Below are 13,091 nucleotides of genomic sequence, written 5' to 3' on the forward strand. Positions count from 1 at the left end.
CCCAATGCTTAGTTCGGTGCTTGGCACATAGTAACCACTTAACAAATTCATCCTTGCCGGCTTTAACTCTGCTTGGTGACATTATTTCTCCATCCCTATTGACTCTCAGACCCACTGTCCTCGCCAGGTGCTTCAGATGTTAAACTCCCTCCTGAAACCCCCTGGCCCACCTCCCCTCCCATTTCTTGCCCTCAATGGCCTGGCCACCTACTTTATTGAGAAGACTGAAACCATGAATCTCCCCTGATCCTCTCCAATCCTTCTCTCTTCCTGCCCCTTCTTCAATTCTCTCTCTTTCCCAGCAGTACCTAAAGAGGAGACCTCCCACGTTCCATCAGCGCCTCTGACCCTATCCCTTTGCATCTTATCAAAGAGCTTGCCTCCTCCCTCCTTCTCTCCCTGTCCACCATCTTTAACTAGAATGGCTTCTTCCCCAATAGTTTCAAACATGTTCACGTCTTTCCTATCTTTAAAAAACCCCTCCCTGGACCCCAAAGCTCCCTCCAGTTATCATCCCACCTTCCTCCTACCACTCCTCTCCAAACTCTATTTTTTATGGTATTTGTTTAGCGCTTACTATGTGCCAGGCACTATACTAAGCAATGAGGTAGATACAAGCTAATGTTTGGACAGAGTACATGTCCCACATGGGACTCACAGCCCTTAATCTTCACTTTTCAGATGAGGGAACTGAGGAACAGAGAAGTTTAATGACCTACCTAAATTCACACAGCAGACAAATGGTGGAGCCGACATCAGAACCCAGGTCTTTTCCAACTCCCAGGCCCATGCTCTATCCAGTAGACCACTCTGCTTCTCCTTGAGCTTCTTTCCTCTCCTCAGATTCTCTCCTTGACCCCCTCCGAACTGGCCACCATCCCCTTCACTCCACAAAAACTGCCCTCTCAACTGCTTACCATCTACTTTAAATCACTCAATCACCTTGTCCCCTCCTACCTCACTTTGCTATTCTCCTACTCTAACCCAGCCTGCACACTTGGCTCTCTAATACTAACCTTTCACTGTACTCCATCTCCTCTCTCTGGCCGCTGACCTCTCACCCACATCCTGCCTCTGGCCTGGAATGCCCTCCCTCCTCATATCCGATGGACAAGTATTCTCCCTCCCACTTCAAAGATTTATTGAAGGCACATCTCCTCCAAGAGGCCTTCCTAGACTAAGTCCTCATTCACTCCTCTTCTGCTCCCTTCTGCATCGCCCTGATTTGCTCCCTTTATGTACCCCCATGACACATAAACATATCTGTAATTTATTTATATTAATATCTGTCTTCCCCTCAGACTACAAGCTTGAGCGTGGCTTAGTGGAAAGAGCATGGGCTTTGGAGTCAGGGCTCATGAGTTCGAATCCCAGCTCTGCCACTTGTTGGCTGTGTGACTGTGGGCAAGTCACTTAACTTCTCTGTGCCTCAGTTCCCTCATCTGTAAAATGGGGATTAAGACTGTGAGCCCCACATGGGACAACCTGATTCCCCTATGTCTACCCCAGCGCTTAGAACAGTGCTCGGCACATAGTAAGCGCTTAACAAATACCAACATTATTATTATTATATGGGCAAGGAATGTATCCACCAATTCTCTTATAATGTTCTACTGCACTCTCCCAAGTGCTTAGTAGGGTGCTTCACGCACAGTAATCGCTCAATACATACAATCGACTGACGGATTATCCCGAGTCCTCCTCCTTGCTCCAGAACACTTGGATTCTCTTTCTGAGGCCATGTGAACTCAGGGGCAAGAGGAAGGTTTGGCCCAGTCCCCAGACCGTAAACCTGCCTGCGACCAGGGAATGTGTCCGTAACCATCTCTATTGTGTTGTCTTCTCCAAGCCACTGGTAATGTGCTCTCCACGTTACCTCTAAGCGCTCGGTAAATCCCACTGGAGGATTGACTGTGAATAAGAGTAACTGACATAAGGGTTTCTGGTCCTGGATTTGGATGAGGCAGAGGATAGATCAGACCCGGCAAGGTAAATCCAGACAGCCAGAAGGGCCCACCATTAGCTGGGCACTACCGTCCCCCGCCTCCACATCTGCCACTGCTATGGACAAGGCCCACCTCCCGTCCCCCGAGAGGATCGGAGAACTGACCGAAAACCAGCACGACCTGAGGAATGTCACCTTGGAGGTGGCAGTTTGGTCAGGGCCGGCCGGCCCCGCCTGGACCGGACTACTCCTTCTAGGTGGAAACTGAATTTTTTTTTTCTATTTTTTTTTTAGACGGCATTTCTTAAGTGCTTACTATGTGCCAGGCACTGTACGAAGCTCTGAGGCAGGCACAAGCTAATCAGGTTGCACACAGTCCACATGGGACCCACGGTCTTGATCCCCATCTTCAGATGACGGAACTGAGGTCCAGAAGTGAAGTGGCTTCCCAAGGTCACACGGCAGACAGGGGGGCAGAATCGGGATTAGATCCCAGGCCCCCTCCGATTCGCAGGCCCGCGTTCTACCCACTAGGCCCCGTGACTTGACCTGTCCTTACTGAGGGGCCTTTGTTTTGTTTGGTGATTTTCCTTGGGGACTCTTTTTCCTTCCTCCAGGTTGGGATCGCCCCTGGGACTGGGGGCCCACCCAAATTATGGGGTCTTCTCCCTCTCTGCCGGCCAACTCCGCACCATGCTTGGCGTGCCTAAAGAGCTTATTAAAGGCCACTCCTGTATAACTCCCACCAGCACCACGACCACACGCACTCCCGCCCTTGAACATCTCACTCTCACTGAAACTCGAAGGACTGAAACTCTGGAGTTTTTAAAAACCAGAGTACTCGTATATAAGAATCTCACTAATATCTGCCCCGTTAGATTCTGTAGTGCCACATAATGCAATTTCCCACCCAACAGAGCACAGACCTCTGAAATCTACATCTGTGATAAGACTGAACGTAATTCAATGACAAAGCCTGCTTCTTAATTTCATCCAAAATGACAGGGTTACTTTAGGGAGTGGGGTAGCTTACTCTTCCAAAGGCACTCATTTCCAATTGGAGGAGAAGGAAAAGTTTTCAACTTTCAATAATTAGGCACATGTTTGCCTTTCCTTAAACGGCTTCTTTCAAAAATGAACCCTTACTGATTACTGCATTTTTTTTTCTTTTAGAAGCATTTACTTAAACGCTACAATTATCCGAGAAACTCAATAAGTTATATTATATCGTCGGTCCATCTTTAGCATTCACAATCTAGGCATGCTTTTCCCTTTAAATACCACATACGCCCATAAATCATTCTGGGGCAACGCCGCTCAACGTCCAAAGCCAACTGCACTCCGGATGACACTGCAGAACGCACCTGCACTGAAATCCGATTTACTGCATCAAGTACCGAACCGGGGAGACGCTCCGTGAGACAGTCAACCTCCCTTAGCAAGTTGCCTAAGATCATTCACGTGTTGCCCACGTTGCCTTTGACAGGATTCTCAAGTCCACGGGTTACCGGTCGACCACCAGCGTCCCCTAACCTCCGGACAAAAACAAATAACCCCAACCTACCGCATCTCCCCAGAGCGGCTTACCATTCATGGCTGGGGGAAACTGAGCCATCGTCTGGTCCCGAATGTGCCTTGCTAGCTCTCGGCCATCTGCAACATAAAAACATCGGCCCCATTAATAATGCAACGAGGGCAGAACCCAGCTCGGAGTACCCACTGAGAAAAGGGAATGTCTGAGTCCCCCTTCAGCTTACACTTCCCACAGCAAACAATGCAGAGCTTCTGGCTGCTGCTGAACCAGCTAAATCTACAGTGCGTAGGGGAAGGGAGGGAGGGAGGGAGGGAGGGGGATTGTCCTGGGTATTTGGTGCAGCCCTGAATCCAGAAGTACGGTCTGAAAGGAAACCGACTCGAACAATATAGGAAGCCCTACAAAAAGAACACCCAACCCGGGGCTTGGTTCCTTAGAGAAAATGAGATTTATCCGTTTCAGGCTGCTACGCACCAAAAAGACTGGCATCGCGTAAATGCATAGAGACCGCCTAGCAAAGCCTATAATAGTCGATGTGATTTGTCAAGAGGCCAAACATTTTTGAAAGTAATGGTGCTTATTTCCAACTGCTAAATAAGCTAGCTCCTGTAGGTTTACAACGAATGAGCTTGGCTACATTTGCCTTTCAAATGACCGGTCCCTCCGGAAGCATTCTAACCTACACCGAGCAAGAACTGAAGAATCCTGATTGCATTTGGTTTCTAATCTGTGTGCCGCACTTGTAAATGCCAATGCAAATCTCTGACTCAGTAGTGTCATTTTCAACCCATATGGAGCTGGGAAAGAGTGGGAGGATGGGGGGAGGGAGAGCATATGGAAAACAATTTCCATGGACTAGAAAAAGTTAGCAAAGATTGGCAAGACTAATTAAATTACAATAATTATTTTTCAGAAAAACATACAATGATGTGATCGCCAGCCTCGACGGCAATTTATGAGGTTGCCCAGCACTTAGGCACTTCAATATTTGTGAGTCGAACAAAAATATCTGTCCTCTCAGTAACAGGTTGTCACAGTTCTGCATGTTTACATTAAATTACAACACAAGATAACAAAGCTGAGTAATGAAGTTCTCCTGGTTTTTTGGGGGTGTGATTTTTGGTGTGTGTCGGGGTGATAGTTGAAAACCAAACACAGAAAATCACGACTTTCTGAAACGGTCACTACTTTCAAACTGATCTAACTGAAGCATTAAAAATCAATGGACTACTAAATCTTCCTAAATTGCAGCAACTCGGCAAGTTTAAGAGTCCAAAGCAAATTTGCTTTTACAACTCATTGGCAATGCTAAGCCCATGTAAACTGTTTACGTGAAGCTGTGTGGCCCAGTGAGTGGAAAGAGCACGGACCTGAGATTTAGAGGACCTGACCTCTAATTCCAGCTCTGCCACTCAACTGCTCTGTGACCTTGTGCAAGTGACTTAAACCTCTCTGAGCCTTAGTTTCCTCAACTGTAAAATGGGGATAAAATACCTGTTCTCCCTCCTAGTTGGACAGGGACTGTGTCCAACCTGATTAACTTATATCTATCCCAGCATTTAGGACAGTGCTTGACACATTGTAAGCGCTTAAAAAAATGAATTGTGGTATTTGTTAAGCACTTACTATGTGCAAAGCACTGTTCTAAGCGCTGGGGAAATACAAGGTGACCAGGTTGTCCCACGTGGGGCTCACAGTTTTAATCCCCATTTGACAGATGAGGTAACTGAGGCACAGAGAAGTTAAGTGACTTGCCCAAGGTCACACAGCTGACTAGCGGCGGAGCCGGGATTAGAACCCATGACCTCTGACTCCCAAGCCCGTGCTCTTTCCACTAAGCCAACAAATATCATTAATAATAATAAAAAAAGACGACACTGTGGGTTTTTTTCAGATGAGGTTCAAAAAAAAAGAAAATAAAGATGTGAATTTAAGATCAACTTGCATCAGCTTCGCGGGAACTGGGGGATGATGGGATTTCCATCGCCATTCAAATTTAATGCACCAGCCTATTCTGGGCAATCTAAACTGGACGTTGTCCACAGTTTTATTCCCATCCTTGCCTTGATGTTGGTGATTCAGCTTAAAGTTAACACAGTCCTTTAAAGAGGAGTGAAGTGTGAGATGGCCCAAGAAGTTCCTGCCGAGAACAACTAGGCAAAACAAGTTAGGGAATGCAGAAAGCTTCAACTCCCCTGAGAAGAGAAAGTGAGACAGAGACAGACACCTACATCTCCTAAACAGGTTGTCTTCCCTTCCAACTATTCCCAGTGTGATTGGAGAAGGTTTTCAGCCCTTTCGCCTCTAATTCTGCTACCTAGGCAAGGCCATTATCCAAGATTCCTAAGGTAGAGAATGGGTTGAAAACTATATTGAGAAAACCCGTGTGGAACGGCAGAGTGAGGTTTGTGCCTGTTTCTCTGTGCCTCAGTTACTTCATCTGTAAAATGGGGATTAAATCCTCTTCCCTCCGACTCAGATGTGAGCCTCATGTGGGACAGGGACCTGATTATCTTGTGTCTACCCCAGCGCTTACTACAATGCCTGGCACACGGTAAGCACTTAGCGTTGGCGAACAAGCAAATAGAGAATGCCAATGTGCTCAATGAAAAAGTCCAAGAACGTGAATGCAGCTATGCAGATATCTTTTGATTTTAACAATGATACTACTTATAGTAAGGTTTTTATTAACGTGTACGAATGTGGCCGACAAGGTAAATACCTGACCGACAATCAGGTGCATATAAAAATTGCCCCTGCTTTTGCATTTATTACAGTATGCGAAATGCAGTTTTCATTACCCCCTCCATCCATCGATAGTATCTATCCAGTGTTTTCTCTGTGCAGGACCCTTTACTATGTGCTTGGAACAGGACAATAGACTTAGTAGACACAATCCCCGCCCTCGTCATTTCCAAACACTGTATGCCAAGTGTCCACAGCTTTACTGGTTTGCTTGAGGCTTTGCTTCACTCTGTTTTTAAACCATTTCTTTTGCCTTCTCATTTAGTTATGCCCCTGAGCAGCTGTTTCATCTCTACTCTCTGGTAATCCTCTTGGGAGTATGGCATAGTGGACAGAGCACAGGCCTGGGAGTCAGAAGGTCATGGGTTCTAATCTCCGCTCCGCCCCCTCATCTGCTGTGTGACCTTGGGCCAGTCACTTCACTTCTCTGTGCCTGTTACCCCACCTGTAAAACGGGGATTGAGAATGTGAGCCCCACGTGGGACAGGGACTGTGCCCAACCCGACTGGCTCGAATTCACCCCAGCGCTCAGTGCGGGGCCTGACACAGAGCAAGCACTCAACAAATACCACAATTATTATTATTGGATGGGATGAACCTGCTTCCATGCCAGTGGACCTGCAGCATTCCGGGACTTCACTGTTTACGATCCGGTTTTGCCACTCGGTGACGTTGGAGGAAATGTTCTAGAAATCTGACGTGGCATCTGGTAGGTTCGATATTATAATTGTCCTGAATACCTATTGCTCAGTCTAGATCTTGATGCCATGTTCGGTGCTCCACCCTCCCTACCTCCCAAAGGGAGAGAAATATTAGCCTTCTTGACTCAGTTTCTTCCTCTTTGTCTAGTCTTGCATCACTGGTTGGTGTGCAAATTAGGAAGCAAGGCAGGGAAAGCCTTAAGCTCTATGTTTCTGCGAGTGTTTCTTTTCAATGAACAGGGTTTGCCTGGTGTGGGCCGGTATATAACCACGGTCTTCCTGGAACTACCTATCGGGCCATAGCACTTAGCTGATTCTGACTCAGCCAGCCTAATAATAATAATAATCTGTGGCATTTGTTACATACTTACTAGGTGTCGAGGACCGTACTAAGCGCTGGGGTAGATAGAAGATCTCAGGTCCCACACGGGGCTCACAGTTTAAGTCGGTGGGAGAATAGGCACTGAATCGCCATTCCGCAGATGAAGGAACTGAGGCACAGAGAAGTTAAGCGACTTGTCACCCAGCAGGGAAGTGGCACAGCCAGGATGAGAACAGTGGTCCTCTGACTCCGAGGCCCGTGCGCTTCACACTAGACCACGCTGCCTCTCCTATTATTGTTGAGTACACTTATAATCTTGGTAAATTCCACGGGCCTGACCTCTCCTATCATTGTTGAGTACACTTATAATCTTGGTAACTTCCTCGGGCCTGACCGCTCATCCACTTAAGGTGTCAAATGATTCCGTGGGGGTCTATAAGCCTTCTATAGAGGTTTTCCTGTTCTCTACGGCAATTCGGTTGTACTGTTGGGTAGGGATTGTCTCTATCCGTTGCCGAATTGGTATTTCCAAGCACTTAGTACAGTGCTCTGCACACAGTAAGCGCTCAGTGAATAAGATTGAATGAATGAATGATCCCGACTCTGCCACTTGTCTGCTCTGTGAACGCTCAATAAATCCCATGATTGATAGGTTGCTGCCTGACCCAGGATTAGGCATCAGAAAAGCAGCATGCGGGATAAGTTCCCTCTTCCTCCTTTTTCTTTAAACCTCCATTTCCGCTCCCCAAACACCGGCTTGGCCGAGGAAAAATGGCAAGGGGCAGGTGAGGAAACCATGGTCATCTTGTCCCAGGCCTCTTGGCTGTAACACAGACAAGAGGGGAAAGGGGACCTCCGCCCACCCCGCAATCTGCAACTGTGCATATTGTTCTTTCCCCTGTTTTTCATTGTCTGCAAATGGTGTCTCAATTAAGGCACCCCATTCGATGACCACTTCTCCTTCTCTGTCCTTCTACTGGCCCGACACAAAAGAGGAAACTTTTAAACAATCATAGTTTCCCCCTTCCTGTTCGATAGGGTGCTAAAGGTGGATTTTTTCATTCATTCGATAGCATTTACTGAGCACTTTCACTTATTTCACCTGATTTGTTTCTTTAAAAAAATAAATAAATAAAAAATGGTAATTGTTGAGCTCTTACTTTATGCCAGGCACTGTTCTAAGACTCGGGCAGATACCAAATAATCAGTTTGGACACAGTCCATGTTCCATGTGGGGCTTTCAATCTTAACCCCTATTTTACAGATGACATAACTGAGGCCCAAAGTGAAGTGACTTGCCCAAGGTCACCCAGCAGACAAGCGGTGGAGCCGAGATTAGAACCCAGGTCCCTCGACGCCAAGGACCAAGCTCTAACCGCCAAGCCACACCGTTTCCACATTGTACCTCTCCAAAGGGGGGCACCTTGTGGCAGAAGGAATTTATCCAAGTATAATGATAATAATAATTTTGGTATTTGTTAAGCGCTTACTATGTGCCGAGCACTGTTCTAAGCACTGGGGTAGACAGAGGGGAATCAGGATGTCCCACGTGGGGCTCACAGTCAATCCCCATTTTCCAGATGAGGTAACTGAGGCACAGAGAAGTGAAGTGACTTGCCCACAGTCACACAGCTGACAAGTGGCAGAGCTGGGATTCGAACTCACGACCTCTGACTCCAAAGCCCGTGCTCTTTCCACTGAGCCACACTGCTTCTCTGATGGCATCTCCTGAAACATCCGGGCAACTGGGTACACGGAGAAGCAGCGTGGCTTAGTGGAAAGAGCCCGGGCTTGGGAGTCAGAGGTCATGGGTTCAAATTCCGGCTCTGCCACTTGGCAGCTGTGTGACTGTGGGCAAGTCACTTCACTTCTCTGTGCCTCAGTTACCTCATCTGTAAAATGCGGATTAACTGTGAGCCTCACACGGGACAACCTGATTACCCTGTATCTACCCCAGTGCTTAGAACAGTGCTCTGCACATAGTAAGTGCTTAACAAATACCAACATTATTATTATTACTATTACACAGTCTCTGTGGGAGCCAGGGGTCTGAGGCAGAATGAGTCATGGAGACGGGATCCAGCCGCACCCTGCTGCGGAGATAGCTTTCTTCAGTTGAGGGGAGTGTGGCCAGTGAGACCGCTGCTGGACCCGGGCCTTCAAGCCTGCCCAGAGACACCAGCGCGATGATGCCGCAGTGCCCTCTAAAAAGGGATCACCCCTGCCTTGGCATGCTTCGCTCGGATGCCAGTTTCTGCTATTTCCTACCTCCATTCCGGTGAGGACATGTTGTGGGATTGTTTTTTGTTTCCCCTCCGCTCTTCCCAGTAACGTGGAAAAGATTCCCTGCCCCCCCACCTCCCCACTGTTATTAAGCCAATGAGGGCAGAGCTATATCTGCTTCTGCCAAAGTCAGAGATAATCAAACAATGGCATTTATTCTGTTCTATGACCTCAGATGGCATCCGTCTCCCTACCAGCCATCCTGCAATGCCCTGCCGCTGTGCGGTGAGGTACCAGGCAAGAAAGGACGAAGGATAGAGAAGCGGTGTGGCCTAACAGAGCACGGGCCCGGGAATCAGAAGGACCTGGGATCTAATCCCAGTTCTGCCACTTGTCTGCTCCGTGACCTTGGCCAAGTCACTATTTTTTTTTAAACGGTGTTTGTTAAGTGCCAGGCACTGGAAAAGCAGCAAAGAGTAGTGGATAGAGCACGGGCCTGGGAGTCAGAAGGTCATGGGGCTTCAGTTACTTCATTTGTTAAATGGGGCTTAAGACTGTGAGCGCTACGGAGGATAGGGACTGTGTCCAACTCAATCATCTTGTATCCACTCCAGTGCTTAGTACAGTGTCCGACACAAAATAAGTGCTTAAATACCAGAAGAAAGAAAAACCCAACAAAACTCGGGACGAACCAACACTACTATTGCAAAAACAACGCACGTGCATGTTCTGCTGGTGGTAGAACATACGATTTGCTCTAAAATGCTTCCTCACTGAGGAAAGGAAACATTTTAAGGACGTGGTAAAATAAAGCCTCAGACAGGGTTGCAGTTGGAGTTTTCACTAGCTGAGGACAGAGCAGCGCAGCCCCCCGCTCTCAAGAAAGGTGTAGCTCTCTTGAAGCAAAAGCTTCATATTAACAAAAGACACGAGAGAGGCATGAGATATGCAAAAGAGCAAAGAGCGCTAGGCATCGCAAACATTAAACGGAGAAGCACAATAGCCTTTTTCTGGGCAAAATGGGGGTCACTGGAATTTCCAGCCCCACAGGCACTTATAAGGTGAACTTCCCCATCAGTGGTGTCCTCTTTGAAAATGGATAGTTTTATTTATGTATAAATATATACATGAATATATACACACACATATATAATTGTGGTATTTGTTAAGCACTTACTATGTGCCAGGCACTATATTAAGTGCTGGGATAGATTCAAGTTAATCACGTTGGACAAAGTCCCTATCCCACATGGGGTTCACAAACTTAATTCCCATTTTACAGATGAGGGAACTGAGGCACAGAGAAGTGAAGTGACTTTCCCAAGGTCACCCAGCAGACAAGCGGCGGAGCCAGAATTAGAACCCAGGTCCTTCTGACTCCCAGGCCCGTGCTTTATCCACTAGGCCACGCTGCTTTCCGTACAAATACACAGGGTGAAAGACGGGTCTCTCTCGGACACTCACACTCCTCCACGCGGTCTCACGGTCAGTAGCGTCACCTTCAAATCGAAGGACAACCTCCCTCTGCCTCCTCTTAAAGAGGTCCTGAGGTTGAAGCCATTTGCTCGTCTCTGTTGTGCTCTAGTATTTTTTCCGGGCCTGAGGAAACTCCTCAGGGACACAGGGAACTCTATGATTTGGTTTCTGCTGTGTGAGAAGCAGCGTGGCCTAGTGGAGACAGCATGGGCCTGGATGTCAGAAGGACCTGGGTTCTAATCTCCGTTCCGCCTCTGGTCTGTGGTGGGAGACCTTGGGCCAGTCGCTTCACCTCTCTGGGCCTCGGCTGTCCCATCTGTAAAACGGGGGTAAAGACTGTGAGCCCCATGTGGCACAGCGACTGTGTGCAACCCGATAAGTGTGCATCTACTCCGGCGCCTCGAATAGCGCCTGGCACATAGTAAGCACTTAACAAATAGCAAATATTATTATTACCATTAATATTAATCTGACACCGCACCAGATATATATAAACAGTAGACAGGATGGACATAAGGGATAAAGAAGTAACAGTGGGCGGTGTGAGCCCGGTAGCTGAGGATTACCCAGGAAAGGCTGCATGTAAGAGGGGAGGGTTTCGCAAGGGCTGTGAATTTACTCCTCCCTTCACTTCCGCCCTCAAACTGTGATGTGACAAAATGTTTCCAAAGACCACCTGGGCCTGGAGGAGGAAGAGGGAGGGAGGGAAGGGGAGAGAGGGAGAGAGAGAAGGAAAGAGAGAATGTTTGCATTCAAGGGCCAGGGAAGGGGGTGGCGGTGGGCAGGTCTTGGGTCTTCAGTGGCTAAAGCCCAGCCAACTCTGGCTCCAACCTTTCAGGTCCTCTCCCCTCCCTTGGCTCCACCTGGGCTTCCCCCCTTAGTCTCAGACTCGTCCCCAGCTCCACCCGCACACTCAGCCTCACCCCGCCCTGCTCGGCTGCCGCATTTTTCCGTCTCGCCTCGCCTGCCCTGCTCACCCTGTCCACGGCAACCCACTTGACCTGGATCTCTTCTGCCTGGCTTGTTTCCAGCTGGATTCCTTTCCCTGTTCCCTCCCCCGCAGCCCCACTCGCTATGGACCCTCGACCCAATCCCACCCACCCCAAGCCCCGCTCCAACCTAGGTCCCGGGGAGCCGGCTCCGTGCTTCCCGCCCCATCCTGTCCGTCTCCCCCGATTAGATTGTAAGCCCGTCAAAGGGCAGGGACTGTATCTGTTACCGATTTGTACATTCCAAGCGTTTAGTACAGTGCTCTGCACATAGTGAGCGCTCGATAAATACTACTGAATGAATCCGCACTTCCCCAGCCTGCCGCCCGCCCCCCGTACACCGAACCATCACAGTAAGATTGAAGGTATTTGCTGAGCGCCCACTGGGTGCTGTGCCCCGTACTAAGCGCTCGGGAAAGCACCACAGACTCATGGGGAGCGTTCCCTGCCCCAAAGGAGCTTTCCCGCTAATGGGGGAGACAGAGAGAAAAGGATTTACAAATGAAGTAACCAGAATAAATGGAGTGAACTGAACAATCCCTCACAGAGTTACACCGTAAGCCCGCTGTGGGCAGGGAATGTGTCTTTTATAATAATAATGGCATTTGTTAAGCACTTACTCTGCATCAAGCACTGTAAGCACTGGGAAAGATATAAGATAAGGTCGGACACAGTCCTCGTCCCACATGGGCTCACAAATATGTAGATATATAAAAACCATAATAATAATGAGTTGTAGTATTTGTTAAGCACTTACTATGTGCCAGACACTGTACGAGGCGCTGGGGTAGATCCAAGCTGATCAGGTTGGACACAGTCCCTATCCCACGTGGGGCTCGCAATCTTAATTCCCATTTTACAGATGAGGGAACTGAGGCCCAGAGAAGTGAAGTGACTTGACTAAGGTCACAAAGCAGATAAGTGGCTGAGCCAGGATTGGAATCTGTGGCCTTCTGACACCCAGTCCCATGCTCTCTCTACCCACCACTCAAGCTGTTATATTGTTAAAGTGTACTCTCCCCAAGTGCTCAGTACAGTACTCTGCACACAATAAGCACTCAGTAAATATGAATGACACAAATAACAGGTGCTGAAGGTCGACATAAATAAATAAATAGTTCCAGCCTTGCCCTCCTACTGAGCCTTCTTCCCCTTC

General features: G+C 48.2%; 1 protein-coding gene across 4 annotated transcripts in view; it reads right to left on the reverse strand.

The window, feature by feature from the left end:
- ITSN2 (intersectin 2) overlaps positions 1-13,091 on the reverse strand; it is a 125,393-nt gene that overhangs the window by 94,518 nt on the left and 17,784 nt on the right. For all 4 annotated transcript variants that reach the window (XM_029071732.2, XM_039913170.1, XM_029071734.2 and 1 more), the window contains exon 2: positions 3,533-3,598. In XM_029071732.2, the coding sequence (XP_028927565.1) occupies positions 3,533-3,560 (28 nt within the window). In that variant the 5' untranslated portion in view covers positions 3,561-3,598. The remainder of the gene's footprint in view (positions 1-3,532; positions 3,599-13,091) is intronic.

The sequence above is a fragment of the Ornithorhynchus anatinus genome, chromosome 9 (genome assembly GCF_004115215.2).
Source record: "Ornithorhynchus anatinus isolate Pmale09 chromosome 9, mOrnAna1.pri.v4, whole genome shotgun sequence".
In the NCBI taxonomy this organism is placed as follows: Eukaryota; Metazoa; Chordata; class Mammalia; order Monotremata; family Ornithorhynchidae; genus Ornithorhynchus; species Ornithorhynchus anatinus.